This window comes from Mesocricetus auratus, unplaced genomic scaffold (genome assembly GCF_017639785.1).
Source record: "Mesocricetus auratus isolate SY011 unplaced genomic scaffold, BCM_Maur_2.0 Super-Scaffold_100007, whole genome shotgun sequence".
Classification (NCBI taxonomy): domain Eukaryota; kingdom Metazoa; phylum Chordata; class Mammalia; order Rodentia; family Cricetidae; genus Mesocricetus; species Mesocricetus auratus.
Window position 1 is genome coordinate 72,351,101 of NW_024429191.1, and position 17,112 is coordinate 72,368,212.

At 49.4% G+C, this 17,112-nt stretch overlaps 1 protein-coding gene across 2 annotated transcripts in view; it reads right to left on the minus strand.

Annotated features, from left to right (window-relative positions):
• Positions 1-1,113: 1,113 nt before the first annotated feature.
• Positions 1,114-17,112, minus strand: part of Abcc3 (ATP binding cassette subfamily C member 3) — a 51,382-nt gene continuing 35,383 nt past the window's right edge. Inside the window, exons 24-31 of one of the 2 annotated variants that reach the window (XM_005075837.4) lie at positions 16,123-16,322; positions 15,889-16,015; positions 13,998-14,099; positions 10,559-10,705; positions 10,277-10,435; positions 9,579-9,745; positions 4,649-4,843; positions 1,114-1,659 (exon numbers count right to left, since the gene is read on the minus strand). In XM_005075837.4, the coding sequence (XP_005075894.1) occupies positions 1,551-1,659; positions 4,649-4,843; positions 9,579-9,745; positions 10,277-10,435; positions 10,559-10,705; positions 13,998-14,099; positions 15,889-16,015; positions 16,123-16,322 (1,206 nt within the window). In that variant the 3' untranslated portion in view covers positions 1,114-1,550. Of the gene's footprint in view, positions 1,660-4,648; positions 4,844-9,578; positions 9,746-10,276; positions 10,436-10,558; positions 10,706-13,997; positions 14,100-15,888; positions 16,016-16,096; positions 16,323-17,112 lie in introns of those variants that run through there. The other variant, XR_001196833.3, reaches the window with a different exon arrangement.

The following is a 17,112-nucleotide window of genomic DNA, read 5'->3' on the forward strand; positions in this document are numbered from 1 at the left end:
ATTTTTAGATTATCTGATTTACTTGACACAACTGAGCCTCCCCTTTGGGCTGTCAGCACCTGTCATGGCCTCAGTGAGTTCAGAAGCAGACTCCCAAGACAGGAGAGGAAACAGCCTCACACCTTCAGATCCTTAGCCGAGAAGCATGCTGAATGAATTCCTGTTGGTTTAGGCCAGCTAGCGCCTCACATAGCAGACGTCATGCCAAATTGTTCTAATAAATCAGAGAGCACAGCAGAGACCTTTTCTTAGCACCAAGGAGAGGCAGAATAACTTGGGCATTTGTGCTTTCATCCTTGCACTGCCACAAGGATGGAAGTTGCCTTCCATATACTCATAAACATCCTGGCCAGAAACAGCCTGCCAAAAACAATGTGATTAACCTTTAACAAATGGTCCTGCAGCATAGGCCGACCCAGGGCATATAGAAAAGCAGATCAAAGGAGCCATCTCCTCAGTGACTGCCAAGCACTTAGGGAGAAGAAAGGAAACAGCCACCACCTGCAGCAGTAACTTTGCACCGAGAGTAAGGGTACCCATGGGGGGGGAAGGCCGAGTAGGTGACAAAAGAGACCCGTTCCAGAAGCAGCCCTGGTGGTACCAGGTGAACTCTGCAGAAAATAAGCCTTTGTTGACTCATTCAAAATGGCTCCGGGGCTGAGGGGGCCGGGACCTGGGACAATTCTGACCTTCCTGTTCACCCAGCTGACCTTCGGATAAGAAATGGCCTTCCTGGTGAACAGGCATCTAAAGGAGCCAGGAGGGGAGAGCTCACACACACTTTAGCCCCCGGAGAACAGGCTTGGAAGACAACAATGACGGACCCAGAAGCTTCTCAACAGCTCTTCCAAGAAGCCAAGGCTTCAGGTCAGATTCCAGGGCCTTTATTTCTTACCTTTCCTAGCCTTTGCCCTGCAGAGTGGGAGGGACTGTAATTTCGCTGCAAATTTTGGCTATGCAGATGATATTTGCAGCCAAAACTTTTAGGTCTGAAGGTTTCAGATAACTCAGCCAGTGTAGAAAGTGTAGGAGGGCATCCGCCTGTCTTGGTTCTTCATAAAGGTTCTAACTCCAGACTTTGGAAACAGGCAAAAGAAGGCAACACGTGGTGTGTATGCTGTTGGCCACACAGCTTTATTTCATCAGTGTCCTGTCTGAAGTGCATTCAGACAGCACCAACACAGGCACTCCGTTCCTGGGACAGCCTGACCTAGCAGTCCCTGGCTCAGAAGGAGGAAGATTTGTTTTAAAAAAAAATGAAAAATATGAAAATGTAGTGGTGACTGACGTCTCTTAAAAACTGCAGTATGGCAACAACGGGAGAGTAGGACTGGGAGACCCAGGCACTGGGCTGGACTTGACTTTGAACTAGACTCCAACTCACTTTCTCATTTTGGTATCAAGTATGGCTAGTCTGTAAGGCAATTTGCAGAACAACAATAATAATAAAAAATAATAATCTCACAAATGCCACCACTCATTGCCATCAAGTCCATTCTGCAGATACTTGCTGTCAATTTAGACAAGGAAGAAACCCCTTGGAATGTATCTTAGGCGAGTCCTGCGTCTTTGGCCATCCCATAGAAGATGCCTCCAGCTGCAATGAGGTTGGTTGGAGAATCAAATTCAGCTACTACTCCTTTGTCCAAGACCAGGACCCTATCCAAAAAAGGAAAAAGTAGTTAGTTCTCCATCAGCCCTGGAGGTCAGCCCTGCCCTTTGGGTACTGCTTAGGTTCCCAGTGACATGTCAGCCCACTCACTTTAGTCAGCCTACTCAGCCCAACTAATAGGCCACAAGTGCTCACTAGCAAGGCTGGTTATTTTTGCTATTTTGTAGCTCTCCCAGTGCATGAAGCGGTTTTTGGGATCAAACACAAAGTCCTATTCATCTCTGCTAGTCCGGGCTTGGAAAGCTTTCCCTAATGAGCCCTTCCTCTTGCTGGGGTCGCAGGGCTTCAGCAGGCTGTGTGCAGGGAGCCGGGAGCCTGTGCTAGGCCCAGTGCACGTCCATCTGCTTTGTGTCAGCTCACAAAGGCACACGGCAGGAAACCAGGCTGCAGTGAGGCCAACACTGCAATCTGGGACTCGGCTGAGACTGCTGCTGCTGCTCTTGCACGGATCAACTGCCCCACCCCAGGCAAGCCCGAGCCTGGAGTTAGAGCCTCCTATCAATCCCACAGAGGAGGCACCTGGCACGAGACCCATAGGCAGCTGCACCAGGGTAAGGGGGCAGGGGCAGGGGCAGGGGCAGGGGTCCCCAAGCCTGGAGAGAGACTCCTTTGTGAGAAGGGCAGGTTGCTTTCTGATCCCACCTACTGGGCTTCTAGATCTGTGTGCTGGGAAGGAATGGACATTACCACCTGGCCACTGTCCAAAGCTGGGCCAAGAAGCTGTCTTATCCAAACTGTCTCCAGTGGCTTCTCCTGGCCCTTAACATGAAAACCAACTGAATCTGCATGGTCTTCAAGAACAGCTTTTGGGGCCAGTTCCTCTCTCTGGCCCCGCCCGCCTCCAGCCTGAGTGCTCCCTGACTTGGGGCTGCGCTGCCTCTATTTCTGAACTATTCAGTCCCTCCCTTCCTCACTCCCCCTCTCTCACCCTTCCCCATCCTATGGGTCCACTGGCACTGCCCTTTCTTAGAAGAGAAGGCCCTGCCACCCTGTGTAGACTGACTTCTCTGCTTGCATACAGGGACCCCTGCTTCCTCCCCGTGGGCTCTAATTACAGGCTCTGTAACCTGACTCTTTGGTTAATTTTTGCCTGCCCTTTAAAGCATGAGTGAACTCCTACACCCCATGGTGAGCCCCCCCAGCCTCCCACCCTAGGGCTGCTGGGGCAAGAATCTGGAAAGATCCTCTCAGCCCTGCCTCTCTCTTCAGAGGCAGAGCACTTGCAGCCCACCTGCATTCTCCTCCCAGTGCCGTCTTGAATGGGAGTTGGGGACAGAAATGGGCAGGGATGGAACAGACACAGGGTAGCATCAGGCATGCTCGCTGCACATGCTCACTGCATCTGCTTCTGCTCAGTGCCCCCCCCCCCAGGTCCTGCTGGCTGCATGTGGACACTTCCAAGAGGAAAAAGCCTTGGAGTCTGGGGTGGTGGCACACGCCTTTAATCCCAGCACTCAGGAGGCAGAGGCAGGCGGATCTCTGTGAGTTCAAGACCAGCCTGGTCTACAAGAGCTAGTTCCAGGAAAGGCTCCAAAGCTACACAGAGTAACCCTGCCTCAAAAACAACAAAAACAAAAAAACAAAAAAAAAACAAAAACAAAAAACAAACAAACAAACCCAGGTGGTGGTGGTGCAGGTCTTTAATCCCAGCTCTCGGGAGGCAGAGGCAGGTAGAATCTCCGTGAGTTCGAGGCCAGCCTGGTCTCCAGAATGAGTTCCAGGACAGCTCCCAAAGCTACGGGGAAACCCTGTCTTGTAAAATTAAACCCCCCCCAAAAGAGAGAGAGAAAGCTTCAGTTGACCCCTACCCCTACCCAAGGAAGCAAGGAGATTCTGAGGGCAAAGCTCCCTTTCTCATCCTTAGAGGAACAAGGCTAGGGAGGATCACAATAAGTGGGTTTCAAGGGGACTGGAGAGCAAACTGACATTGCCCAGTGTTACCTTCAGTTTAAATGTGACCTCACCAACTCCTTACAGCAGTTGTGAGGGATGGAGCAGTCCCAGAGAAACCTTGCCAGTTGCCCATAGTCACACAGCAACAGGGGCCCAGGGTTCTGGCTCAGACACAATGTCTTCCCCACAAGTATCAGTTTTTTCAGGCACTCTTAGGGTCTAGCCGTCAAGGAAGGGACCCAGGAATCTGTCATGTACCTCCCAAGCGGCTTTATCACATGCCCTGTGACCTGTTGGGCTTTTACACAGGCGGCAGTGCGATGCAGATACAGTGATAAGTGTGCCAACATTCCACCAACAAGCTTGGAAGTGACTTGAGGGGCCATTCCCCTCCCCTTACCCATTCGCAGTAAGGAACACAGAGGTGGTCCATGCAGTGTCCAATGTCTAAGGAGCCTGGTGTACCTCCCCCACATGCTGGTAATTCCAAAAGGACCCCGTGTCTTTGCAGAAGTCATTGTTCTCAGTTAACCCTGTTCTATTCTGCTTCTTTTTTTTTTTTTTTTTTTTTTTTTGGTTTTTCGAGACAGGGTTTCTCTGTGGCTTTGGAGGCTGTCCTGGAACTCACTTTGTAGATCAGGCTGGCCTCGAACTCACAGAGATCCGCCTGCCTCTGCCTCCCGAGAGCTGGGATTAAAGGTGTGCGCCACCAACGCCCGGCTTCTATTCTGCTTTTTTTTTTTAAAGATTTATTTATTTATTACATATACAGTGTTCTGCCAGAAGAGGGCACTAGATTGAATTGTAGATGGTTGTGAGCCACCATGTGGTTGCTGGGAATTGAACTCAGGACCTCTGGAAGAGCAGTCAGTGCTCTTAACCTCTGAGCCACCTCTCCAGTCCCTCTATTTTGCTTCTTAAGTGTAACTTGGGACCCCTGTTTTGTACTCTCATGCCATAGCCAATTCCAAGAGTCACATGCCCTTATACTTTCATTTGCCCTGACTCCCAGGTGATAGCCACAGATCACCTCCCCTTTCATGGCTTTCTATCCCCTCACCTCCTTGGGTTTCCATGACCTACCTGTTGTAGTCCATGATTGTGTTCAGCCGGTGGGCAATGGTCAGAACAGTGCAGTCTTCAAACTGGGTACGGATGGTGCCCTGGATGAGGTCATCAGTCTCCAGGTCAATGGCAGCGGTGGCCTCGTCTAAAACCAGGACTCGGCTCTTGCGGAGCAGGGCTCGGGCCAGGCACACCAGCTGCCTCTGGCCAACACTGAGAAGGAAGGCAGGTGTTTCAGCGAGGTGCCCAAGCTACCTTCCCAGTCTTGTTGCTAATGTGCTTGTCTCAACAGCCCAGGACTAGCTGTCTACTTTTCCTGGTTCTGCCACAGCTCACCAGGAACAGGGACAAAGCTTTGTACCACAATGAGGGGACTGGAGGACTAGACCCAGAGCCAAACATCCCTGTGAGAGCTCTGCTGTAGGTATTTGCAGGTCTCTCCTGTGCTTCCTTCTGGGCCACATTCTGTAACTAGTACCACAGCGTGTTTTTTCCACACGTTGCCAGTCATTCACGCTTTATAGTAAGAATACTGGGATTGCTCTTCCTGGATATTTGCATAAAAGCCACTCGTGCCATCTTGCAAAACTATGATAATATCATTCTGGCAGCCATCTCCTACCCACACAGGGAATAGAGAGCATGGCTTTATTTGGGAGACACGGAAGGGAGGAACCTGGGGACTCCCCATCTTTGTTCACTGGAAATCAGGAGGGCAGATCCTAATCTTCAACCTCTGGCCTTCAAAGCTAGAGACAGTAAACAAAGCAAGGTTGTGTTCCCAACCACACAGGCCACAGCACCAGCTGTCCCCCCACCCCCCCAAGGACAAATACCTCAACCCTTAACACAGCGGTGAGTCACAGCCAAACTAAAGACCGGCCTCCCTCCCTGGCCTCTTCCCGCAACTAATGAAGGTTCTGGCAGCAGAATGACCTGCCAGATAGGACTCAGGGCTGATTAATGGTGGGCCTGGCACAGGATACAGGTTTCACTTAAAGCGACCACAAGCTCACTGAGGGGGGAGGCGGGACCGTTTCTGTCTCTGATCCTGGTGCAAAGGGCTACAGATGCTCTGGGGAAAATGCTGGGGACTAGCAGACAGCTAGGAACTCTGGAGACAGAGGCTGGAGAGCCCATACGGCTATACCCCATGTGGTTATGTAAGTAAAGCCAATTAAAGGTACACATTTACCTTTGCAAGGTTTTGAGGGTTTTTTTGGGGGGGGGGGGAGGGAGTTGTACTGGGAATTGAACCCAGACCTCACATTCACTAAGCAAGAACTATATCTCCATCCAGCCAAGGCTGATCTTGAACTTTCAATTTTCTTCCCTCAAGTAGCTGGGATTACAGGTATGTGTCACTAGGCCTATACCACCTGTTTTCCAGTTGAGGAAGCCTTGTGATGAAGTAAGGAAAGTGATGGGAACAAAATCTCACATCTCCCTAAGTCCCTTGCCCTGTCTCTGCCTGGCCAGGCAGTTTTGGGCAAGTAATTCCATTTCTATTTCCAGCCCACAGGGCAGGAGAAAAGATTAAATGAGATGGTGGAGGCCAAAGTACTTTGAATACTGCAAAACATTAAGCACTGGGCAGATGTGACCTTTTGTTTGTTTGTTTCAAGTTTTGAAACATGAATACGTACTGAATACAAGAATAAAAATAAAAGGTTGGGAATGTAGGTCACGGAGGAGTGTTTCTGAGCATGTACAGGGTCTTGGGTTCAACCCCAGCACCAAAAGGAAAAAGCAAGAAAAAAAAAAAAGAAAAAGAAAAAAGAGAGAGGGTAGAAAAGGGAGAGACTTGGTTAACACTTCACAGGAGTACATGCGGGCTAAGTGCTTCTCAGTGGAACCGACCCAAGACTGCTCCCTTCAAAGTGTAACCACTGACCAGCCACATCTGGCTCTTTCAATCTTGAATTGTAGCTATTCTGGACAGAGCTGTGTTTCAAGTGGAAAATACAGCCAGATGTGTTATCTTACCTCAGGAGGCAGAGAGATCTCCATGAGTTCTAGTCTAGCCTGGTCTACACAGCAAGTTCTAGGACAGGGGGGCTACTACACAGACCATGTCTCAAAAAATAAACAACACCATCCAGTGGTGGTGCAAGCCTTTAATCCCAGCACTCACGAGGCAGAGGCAGGCGGATCTCTGTGAGTTCGAGGCCAGCCTGGTCTACAAAATGAGTTCCAGGACATCCAAGGCTGTTACACAGAGAAATCCTGTCTCAAAAAAGCAAACAAAAAAATGAAGAAGAAGAAGAAGAAGAAGAAGAAGAAGAAGAAGAAGAAGAAGAAGAAGAAGAAGAAGAAGAAGAAGAAGAGGAAGAGGAGGAGGAGGAGGAGGAGAAGAGGAGGAGGAGGAGGAGGAAGAAGAAGAAGAAGAAGAAGAAGAAGAAGAAGAAGAAGAAGAAGAAGAAGAAGAAAGAAGAAGAGAAAGAGAGACAGAAAGAAAGAACAAAAACAAACAAAAAGAAAGTGGAAATACATATAGGATTTAAACTTCTGTTAAAAAATGTAAGATATTCACCGGGCACTCGAGAGGCAGAGGCTGGCAAATCTCTGTGAGTTCTAGACCAGCCTGGTCTGCCGAGCAAGTTCCAGGACAGGCTCCAAAACAATACAGAGAAACCCTGTCTCAAAAGACCAAAAAAAAAGTAAAATTCATAATAACTTCCTTTTTTTTTTAAGACAAGAAATCATTATGAGCCCAGATTGGCCTTAAATTTAAGGTAATCCTCTGGTCAGGCCTCCCAACGTCAGGGATGATAGGCATAGTCATATATCACCTAATAGCTTTTATACTGAGGACACATTGAATATTTTTTATATACATTGGGTTGGATAAAATATGCTCTTAGAGTTATTCCAGGGCCTATTCAGTTAGATTGTTCAGTGGATAAAGACACTTGCTATTAAGCCCAATGGCCTGAATTTGATTCCCATAATCCACTTCTTAGAGAGAACTGACTTCTGTAAATTGTCCTATATATGAGCACCACTAAACAAATGCTTACATTTAGAAAAATAGTTGTTATTCTACTGGGTGTGGTGACATACCCTCATAATTCTAGTATTCAGGAAGCTGAAGCAGGAGGATTATCCTGAGTTCTAGACTAATCTAAACTACATTGTGAGCCTGCCTCAAAAAATAAGGTAAGTAAATTAACTTTTAAAAAATGTCTTTTTAGGGGCCGGGCGTTGGTGGCGCACGCCTTTAATCCCAGCACTTGGGAGGCAGAGACAGGCGGATCTCTGTGAGTTCGAGACCAGCCTGGTCTACAGAGTGAGTTCCAGGACAGTCTCCAGAACAATACAGAAAAACCAAAACAAACAAACAAACAAAAAAAAGTCGTGTGTGTGTGTGTGTGTGTGTGTGTGTGTGTGTGTGTGTGTGTGTGTGTGTGTGTGCGCGCGCACAGGTGCCTGTGGGGGCTGGGAGAGGGCACATTGGGTCCCTTGGAGCTGGATTCACAGGCAGTCATGAACCACCTAATATGGGTGCTGAGAATTGCATGCTGGTCCTTTGGAAGAGCAGACAGTGTTCTTAACCACCGAGTCATTTCTCCAGCCCCAAATTAATTAATTCATCCACCTGTTTATTCTTGTTTGCTTCTCTTATTATCATCAGTATTATTATACGTACATGTGTTGTTGCTGGTTTTTTGTGTGTGTGTGTGTTTGTGTGTGTGCGTTCATATGTGGAGGTCAGAGGACAACTTTGTAGAGTTAATCCTCTCCTACCTTTACGTGGGTTTCAAGGATTGAGCTCAGGTCACCAGGTTTTTGTGGCAAGGACCCTTCTGCACTGAGCTGTCTCATTGGCCTATGCCTCTCTTGAGGAGGGGTAACACTATGATGCCCATTAATATGTGCACTAGCAAAAATATATAATTATATATGTGTAGCTTGTATTATATATGCTTATTTTATTTTTAAGTTACATATATAATTATATATATGTAGCTTGTGTTACATATGCTTATTTTATTTTTAAGTTATATATGTGGGTGTTTAGACTGCATGTATGTCTGTGTACCACATGTGCGCAGTGCCTACCAAGGCCAGAAGAAGAGGCTCGGTTCTCTGGAATGGAGTTACAGCCAATTGTGAGCTGCCATATGGGTTCTGGGAATTGAACCTGGGTTCTCATTATATTATTATCAGGTAGTGCAAGCAGGCATAGATTATTATTATCCCTATTTGTACACTGAATGTAAAAGAGACATAGAATGGTTAAACAACTTGCCCTAAATCACACAGCTAGGACTAGGACTATGGCTTAGCACTAAAGAGCTTGCCTAAAGTTGGTGAATCTAGCACCAGAAACAGACTCAAACAAAATACAAAAGAAACTCTAGGTATCTTGAGGCTTTTGACTCAGTAAGAACAGACTGCTGATCTCTGGAACACACAGCCCAGAGGCTTGGGATGTGGAGCTTACAGGTACAGAGGAGGAACAGGGAATGCAGAGAGAGCCGACTGTATGTATATTCCTGGGCTGACTGCTTCCATGCTGGCAGACATCTTTAGTTTTCCAGAGCAGAATGGGCTTCCTCTCTCTTGTGGTACACCCACATGACCCTAGAGCCCAGAGGACTCCAACAAGGGTGGGACTGTTTCATCTGAATGTCACTGGGGTCCAATTAGATGAGAACCAAAGCTAATTCAAATCCCAGGCACGCCTTCTCTTAGCTGTGCCATATTGGCTAATCCCTCACCCTCTCTGAGTTTGTTTCCTAAACTGCAAAATGAGGCTTGTGTGAAGAGTCTGATGAAGCGTGGTGTGTCTTCCGAGAATGCACTCCATAGGAAATAACATCCCTGTGCAACTCTGGCTGAGGGGCATGCCTGTGTGGTTTGGGGGCTCATCTGGATTCTGTGCTGTACCCACAGGGCTCCCAGCTGAGGCCAGCATTCCTGGCGTGTCCACTCCCACGCCTACCTGAGGTTATCCCCGCCCTCCGAGCACTGGAAATCCAGGCCTGCAGGCTGACTGCTCACAAAGGCGTGCAGGTGGGACAGCTCCAGGGCCCTCCAGATGTCTTCCTCTGAGTAACGGCCAAAGGGGTCCAGGTTCATGCGCAGGGTCCCCGAGAACAGGATGGGGTCCTGGTAACATCACATCACACAGATACATAGCTTACACCCTATAAGGAGTCTCAAGAGCGTGAAGGAGGAAAGCCATCCCGCAGCAGTTTCTGCTCTGTCCCCAGTCTTCCAGAAGGGGGACATTAGCAGGGAGATAAAAAACAGTGTGAGGCAGTGATAAACCTCAGCTTGGCCAGTTGCTAAGCCCCCTGCTGAGGCAGGAAGCAGTGCCACTAATGTACCTCTGAAGTGTCTACTCAGCATAGAAAACACCCTAAGGAGTCAGAAAAGGCTGTGCCATCAGAAGCTCTACAACCAGGAGAAAGAGACAGGACACCTCAGCATTGCTGTGCTGGGAGGAGCCCGAGGGCAGTCCTGACTGGCCGAGGTATCTGCCCTTCTGGATCTGTGCCTGGGTTTCTCTTGTGTTGATTCTGCTCCCCTCTGGGGAGGCATCTCTCCAACCAGACCCCAAGGCCCAGTTCTTAAGTTCTTGAAGTTTCAGGGCTTGGGAGTGGGTTCGGGGAAGGAGCAGGGTCAGCAGGCTCCTACCTGAGGGATGATGGTGAGCTGAGAACGCAGGTCATGGAGGCCAATGTGTGCCACATTGAGCCCATCAATGCAGATCTCCCCCTCCGCAGCCTCCAGGATTCGGAATAGGCAGAGAGTCATGGAAGACTTGCCAGCTCCAGTGCGGCCCACAATGCCCACCTGTGGGGCACAGGAAGGGCTGTCAGGGGCATCTCTAGGTTTCCGTCAGCGCCCCAATAGATAGCCAGCTACAGCACCCATGTTTCCCCACAAGGCTGTGGCAAGGTCTCCCGGCACAAGTACCTTCTCTCCGCCCTGCACTCGCAGAGTCAGGTTCTTCAGCACTAACTCAAGGCCCGGGCGGTATCTCACTGAATAGTTCCGGAACTCCACAGCCCCATGCGTGGGCCAGCCTTCTGGAGCACGGGAGCCCTCCACCACCCAGGGAGCCTGGCAGGAGACAGTTGGGTTCTCAGCAGGGTGACACCTGTGCAAGCCCTCTCCCACTGTTCAGCCCCACCCCTTTCCAGACACCTCAATCCTCTCCCACCGTGGTCGCTGATAAGGAGGCGGGTGGTTCAGTGAATCCTTCCATCCTTTGACTCTTTTCTTTGATGTAACCCGGGGCCTCACACATGCCAGGCAAGCATGTGACCACCGGGCCACACTCCCAGCCTTTTCTCTTTGATTTTATTCCCCCAAATGCTACTCCCAAACGTCACTGTCCTGCCTTGCCACTCTGTTACACGTCTCTGAGGTTCTCTCCCTGCCTGCCTCAGCACCTCCTTTTGTCATTTTTACTTACTTCTTATTACTAAGTGTCACCAATGAGACAAAGCTCTCATTCTGGGAAGCTTGCGTTCCAGCACACACACACGGGCATATGATTTATACATAAGCAACTCTCTCTAGGAAAACAAGTGATGAGGGTTTGGGGTTGCTGTTCTATGCACTATTCTGGAAGGCTTCCTGGAGGAGGTGACAGTAGGGCCCCGAAGCAAGTGAGGAGAGAACAAGGCAGGTGGCTGTCTAGAGGAAAGGCATGACAGGCAAGGGAATGATATTTGCTCTTTGTGTTCGGCCGCACAGGGGCAGGCACTGAATTACCTCCCAAGTGCTAGGTTTAGCGACACAAGCCACCACACCAGGTTTATTGGGTGTTAGCGACAGAACCCAGGGCTCTGCGCATGTTAGTTATGTACTTTGCCAAAAGAGATATCGAAGTAGACCAGGCTGGTCTCAAATGCACAGGAATCCTCCTGCCTGTGCCTTTTTAGTGCTGGGATTAAAAGGTATGTACCATCACGCCCAGTTCCCAGCGGAGTTTTAAAGGGTCTCACCGGCCACTGTAAGGAGAATGGACTGGCTGGATATAGATGGTGGGAGCTTAGAGAAAGAACCATTTGAGAGTCCCAGTGTAAACAAACAAATAAACAAAAACCCACAGGGCCTATTGTCCAAAAAAATCATTAAGAATGCCAAGTGACAATAGCCAAGTACTGAGCCAGCACGAAGCCCTGCTGAGTGTGGGGTCCTTCCAAGAATGGGGAACTGTGTGACAATACAGGCTGTACACCCAGGGAGCCAACCTTGCTTCTGGTAGGAAAACCAGACAGGCAGCAATGAAATCGGCAGAGGAAGCTGAGCATAGTGGTCACACCTGGAATGACAGCCCTCCGGAAAGAAGTAGGACTGGGTGAGGCCAGCATGGGATACACAGCAAGACTGCATCTCAGTGGCAGAGTGGTTGCCTAGCACATGTGACGTCCTGGGTTCCAGACCCAGCAATGGGAAAAGAAGAAAAAGAGGAAGGGGAGGGAGAAAGGGGAGAAGGGAGAGAAGGAAATAGGAGGAAGGGGAAGGGGGAGAGAGAAGAGAGGAGGAAGGGGGAGGGGAAGAGGGAGGGGGAGGGGAAGAAGGTGAGTGGGGAAGGCAGCAACAGAACCAGCAACAGCGCCTTATGCAGATTGCTCCCTGCAGAAGATGCTAAAGGCAGAAATGGACATCAGGGCTGAGAGCAGCATCGTTTGGGATGAAGTGACTGTGTGCATCCACAGGACATGTTGGATGTAGAGAGACATGGAGACAAGAATACCTCAGGAATCAGGAGTATGCCAGGGGAAGAAGGGTTAGCATGGAGGCCAGGCTGGCTTGGGATGGGGAACAAGTAAGTGGGTGGGGCTCAGTGAAGGTCACCAACAGACCTAGGGCTTTTCGTTTCAAGCAGGAGAGAGGATGCTTCCACCTGGATGTAGCTGATGTCAAATCAGAGGAGAACAGCAGCGTCTCTTAGACTGGAGCCAGGTAGGTCACCAGTGAGACGTTTTCATGGAAAGCAGGCTGCAGCAGGCAAGGGCCAGGGTAAGGAGGGGGTGGAACCCGTGCAGATCACAGCTTAAAACGGACTTCTTGACAAAGGAGAACCGAGAACAGAGGCAGTGTGATGCAGGGGCGGTGGGGGTGGCAGGGGCTGCTTGTGTCTAGAATGGATGGTGAACATGGATGAGAATCAGGCAACAGAAGGAGCGAGACAGAAGGTCTAGTCTAGGAAGCCACAGTCTCCAGCAGCCATCAGTGTGGTAGAAGCGGAGGGGCTGGACCTTGAAAAGAGAAGAGAAAACATCAGCTCAAAGAGAAAGGTAGGAGGCGGAGGATGCCCAGGCGGCCCAGGCACCGAAGAGCCGAAGGTGAAGGGAGCTCACATCTTTAGCCTAGTTTCTCGTGGAAGGAAGAGTCAGGCGAGGTGCGGGGCTGAGCACAGAGAACAGAGGATGCTCCAAAGACGTCTTTTTCAAAGTGGGAGCACATAGTTCTCAGGGAAGTGAGGCAGGGAGGGTGGTTATGAACATGAAGGAACATTAGTGATATTGTTCTCCAGCTACGCATCAGTTGCTCCGTGCAGGTATGATGTGGACAAGTGGGCTCAGATAGGGTGGGGTTTTGTAGACAAGGGCAGGGCTAGGTTGAGAGCATCTCTGTGTGGAGCATAGGTAGAGTCCAGGCTACATAGGGAAGGTGAAAAAGACAGGAGCTGATGGCTGGGGGAACAAAGGCAGGTCACAGCACTGGAGTCTCACAGAGGGCAGAGGACTGTGACTGTGGAACACGTGGTCGGAGGTCAAAAAGTGGGGTGCTTGACACTAAGAGCTGGGCATGAAGAGGTCTGAAATGTGCCATCTCTGGAAAAAAAATCTGTACCCACCCAGGAGACAACACAAATTCTTTTTCTCTAAAAAAGAGCACACTTCCTGGTGGTGGCGGCACATGTCTTTAATCCCAGCACTTGTGTGTAGGGGAGTAGAGGGGAGGTGAGGGCAAGGTCAAACGGATCTCTGAGTTTGAGGCCAGCCTGGTCTATAGAGTGAGTTCCAGGACAGCCAGGGCTACACAGAGAAACCTTGTCTTGAAAAACAAAATAAAATAAAATAAAAAAAAGGAAGGAAGGAAGGAAGGGAGGGAGGAAGGAAGGAAGGAAAGCATGCTGCCTCAACTCTGTTCCTTCGGCTGGAATGCTCATCTTTTCCCTACTTGACCCCATCTGTCAAAACTTGCCCATTCATTCTCTGAATCTGTTACTCCAGGACCACCCCAGCTGAACCACCTTCTCTATCTGCTGTGGGGATGGATGGATGGATGGATGGATTAAATAGCTCGCCTTGAACCACAGTGATGACAAGCCACCTCGCATCCTTCCTCAGGTCATCCAGGTGCCCGCTGCTGCAGGGCTTGTCTTGGAACTCACCTCAGTCTCAGTCTTGGAGTATTCCTTGACTCTTTCCACAGCTATGATATTAGATTCCAAGTCTGACATCATTCGAATCATCCAATTCAAATTCAAGGTTATCTGAGCAAAGGAAATGCGTTATGGGAGGAACCCAGCAGTGGCTTTATTTCTTGATCAGTGGAATCCATCCTATCTAAGACCTATAGGTGTGTGCTGACTAGGCCTCTAATCACAGCTGTGCCTCAGGCGGTGACAATGCGGAGTTCGTGGGAGACAGCCTCACTCAGTGCTTCTCAAACTTTAATATGTATTAGACTTCTCAGAGCAACCTGTCAAAATGCAGTGTGTGAGTCAGTAGGTCGAAGACTCTCTGTTCCTAACATGCTAATACGGCAGTGTGGCCAGTCCAGGGACTGTACTGTGTTACCAAGAAGCCTTGACAGCAAGGCAGAATCCAAGCTTGTGAATGAGAATGAACATTTTAACAAGGTCTCAAATGAGTCATAAGCACATTAAGGTTTGGGCAGACGGACCCATCGGCTTTGCCTTTTGTTTACCAATACATTCCGATCCGAGCCACCTGAGGCCTCGACAATGTGATCTGCTTTACAAAAATCCCATTTGCAGGTTGTATAACTCTTTGACCATACAGGCTTGGTGTCAGGGTGACCTCCAATCCCAGGCTCCAGTCAACTGATCTGTTTATTCCTCCACATCCACAGGGTATTGGTTATGGGACCTTGGAATATACCTAAACCCACAGATGTTCAAGTCCTTCACATAAAATTGCTTATTATTCGCATGAAACCTACCCCCTCCTGTATGCTGTAAATGGTCTCTGTATTACTTAAGGTACCTAGCACAATGCCTACGGGTCACTTCGTTTACATGCATTCAGAGACTCAGTGAGGTCATCTTGTTTGTTTTCTGCTTTTTTTTTAAAGATTGGTTTATTTATTTATTATATATACAGGGTTCGGCCTGCATGTCAGAAGAGAGCACCATATCTCGTTACAGATGATTGTGAGCCACCATGTGGTTGCTGGGAATTGAACTCAGGTCCTCTGGAAGAACAGTCTGAGTCATCTCTCCAGCCCCTTTTTTCTGCTTTTTTTGGTAGAAGTTTCTAGAATTTTTTTCAGGTTGTTTTGGGGAGAGGTTTTTATTTAGTTTTGTTTTGAGAAAGGGTCTCACTATGTGTGTCAGGCTGGTACTAAATTCACAGCAATCCTCCTGCCTCAGCTTCCACCTAAGTGCTAGGATTCCAGGCATTATTTCCAGCCCTTTCAAATGTTTTCTATGTGCAGTTGGTGGGCTCTTCAGTGACAAAGCCAAGGACACAGAGGGCTCCCTGTAGCTTCCCTGAAGGCATGCACCACGTCATGTAGTCTGGTCCCACATGGCCCACGTTCAGATCTCAATCAGGTTGACCTACATCTTGCCCAGACATGCAGTTCTGTTTGGGTCAAGCTCCAAGACCATTTTTTTCTCCAAGATCTCAGAGCAGGGAAACTCCTCCAAGCTCTTGGCATCTCGCTCCCTCCCTCCCTCCCTCCCTCCCTCCCTCCCTCCCTCCCTCCCTCCCTCCCTCCCTCCCTCCCTCCCTCCCTCCCTCCCTCCTGTACTTAGGTTTGAACCTAGAGCCTTGGCAAGCGCTCTACCAATGAACTACATCCCCATGTCTGTTGTCACACTTTCTTCTTCCTGCCAGGGAAACCCCTCCAGCCTACACCACACTCCCTGGCTGGCAGTGTCTCCCTGTGCCTGCCTGAGAGATCTTGGGCTTTGAGAACCCAGCTGGAGCTGATCTGCATGTGGAGCAGAGGAGTGCACTCAGCAGATGCTTGTGAGCCCTGTGTGTCCTCTGCCCCAGTAGTGGCCCTGCCGAGAGCGCCAGGTCCCAACTTACCTGTAGGGCATAGGACACGGAAAGACCCACATCCCCTGCATTCAAGCTGTTTCTCCCGATCACTGCAAACAGTGCGGCAAAGAGCACCACGCAGTTCCCCACAAACTCCACGTGGACACCCAGCCATCTGTAGGGACCCATAGGGAGGAAATGAACATGGGCAGCAAGTGCTGGAGCCCATCCAGAACCACAGAGAGCCTGTGGGCACCTGCAGGGGGAAGGAAGACTCCTGACCGGTTGGAGGCGATGTAGGGGTAGCAGCTCTTCTGGTTGTTGTCCACCTTCTTATCGCTGAGGACCTTAAAGTCTTCAATTCGGCCATAGGCCCTGATGACACTGGTGCCTGTTACTGTCTCCGAAAAGTGGGAGAAGATGGGTGACCGACTGATGGATTCCAGCCGCTTCAGCTGCCGGGATGTGGCCACGTAGAAGCGCTGACCGGGGACAGGAAGAGAACTTCAGTCAGGGATGCCAAACTACCTGCGTGTCCTCCAAACAATTCCAACTGGCCTTACTCTTCTCACAAGACCTTGATGGTGTTTCCCGTGTTCCCACGGGGAACAGATTCCAGACACACATTATACACTTCTCCTCTGATCAGCTTTGCTCAGCCAGCCAGCCCACCTCTTCCATGAAGCTCTCCCTGATTCCCTATGCCCTCCTATCTCATCTTTTACAGACCATGACACTGTCTTGTTTAACCTCCCAAACAGTGAGATTTCTTGTTCCGCTTAGAGACTTCAGACACGTGCTCACAGTCAAATGACTGCAAAAATAATTTCGTATCTTTTTTTTTTTTCCTGAAAAAGTTCCTCTTACCCTACCTACCTAGTCATTTAAGGGTTATAACCACACAAAACCACAGCTCTGTTTTCATTTCCTAGCCTGTGTTCTGTGGGTCAAAGATAGCCAGGCCTGCACAGGAGGGGTACACAGGAGGGGTACACAGGAGGGGTACACAGGAGGGGTACACAGGAGGCTCCTTATGTAGGGGCTACACATCCAGGTCCTTGTGGGAACTGGTCACCTCCTTGAAGAGAAAGACCCCAGTGATCCAGAGCCCTTACCATGAGCTGCCTTTGAATGCTGAGCAACTCAGGTGACACATATATGTCTAAGTATGCACACAAAGGACCACGTCTCCTAAGCAGTTTACAATAACTTACTCAAATAATACCATTAGGTCTAGGGGGCTGAGAAGAAGGCTCACTCAGTAGAGTGCAT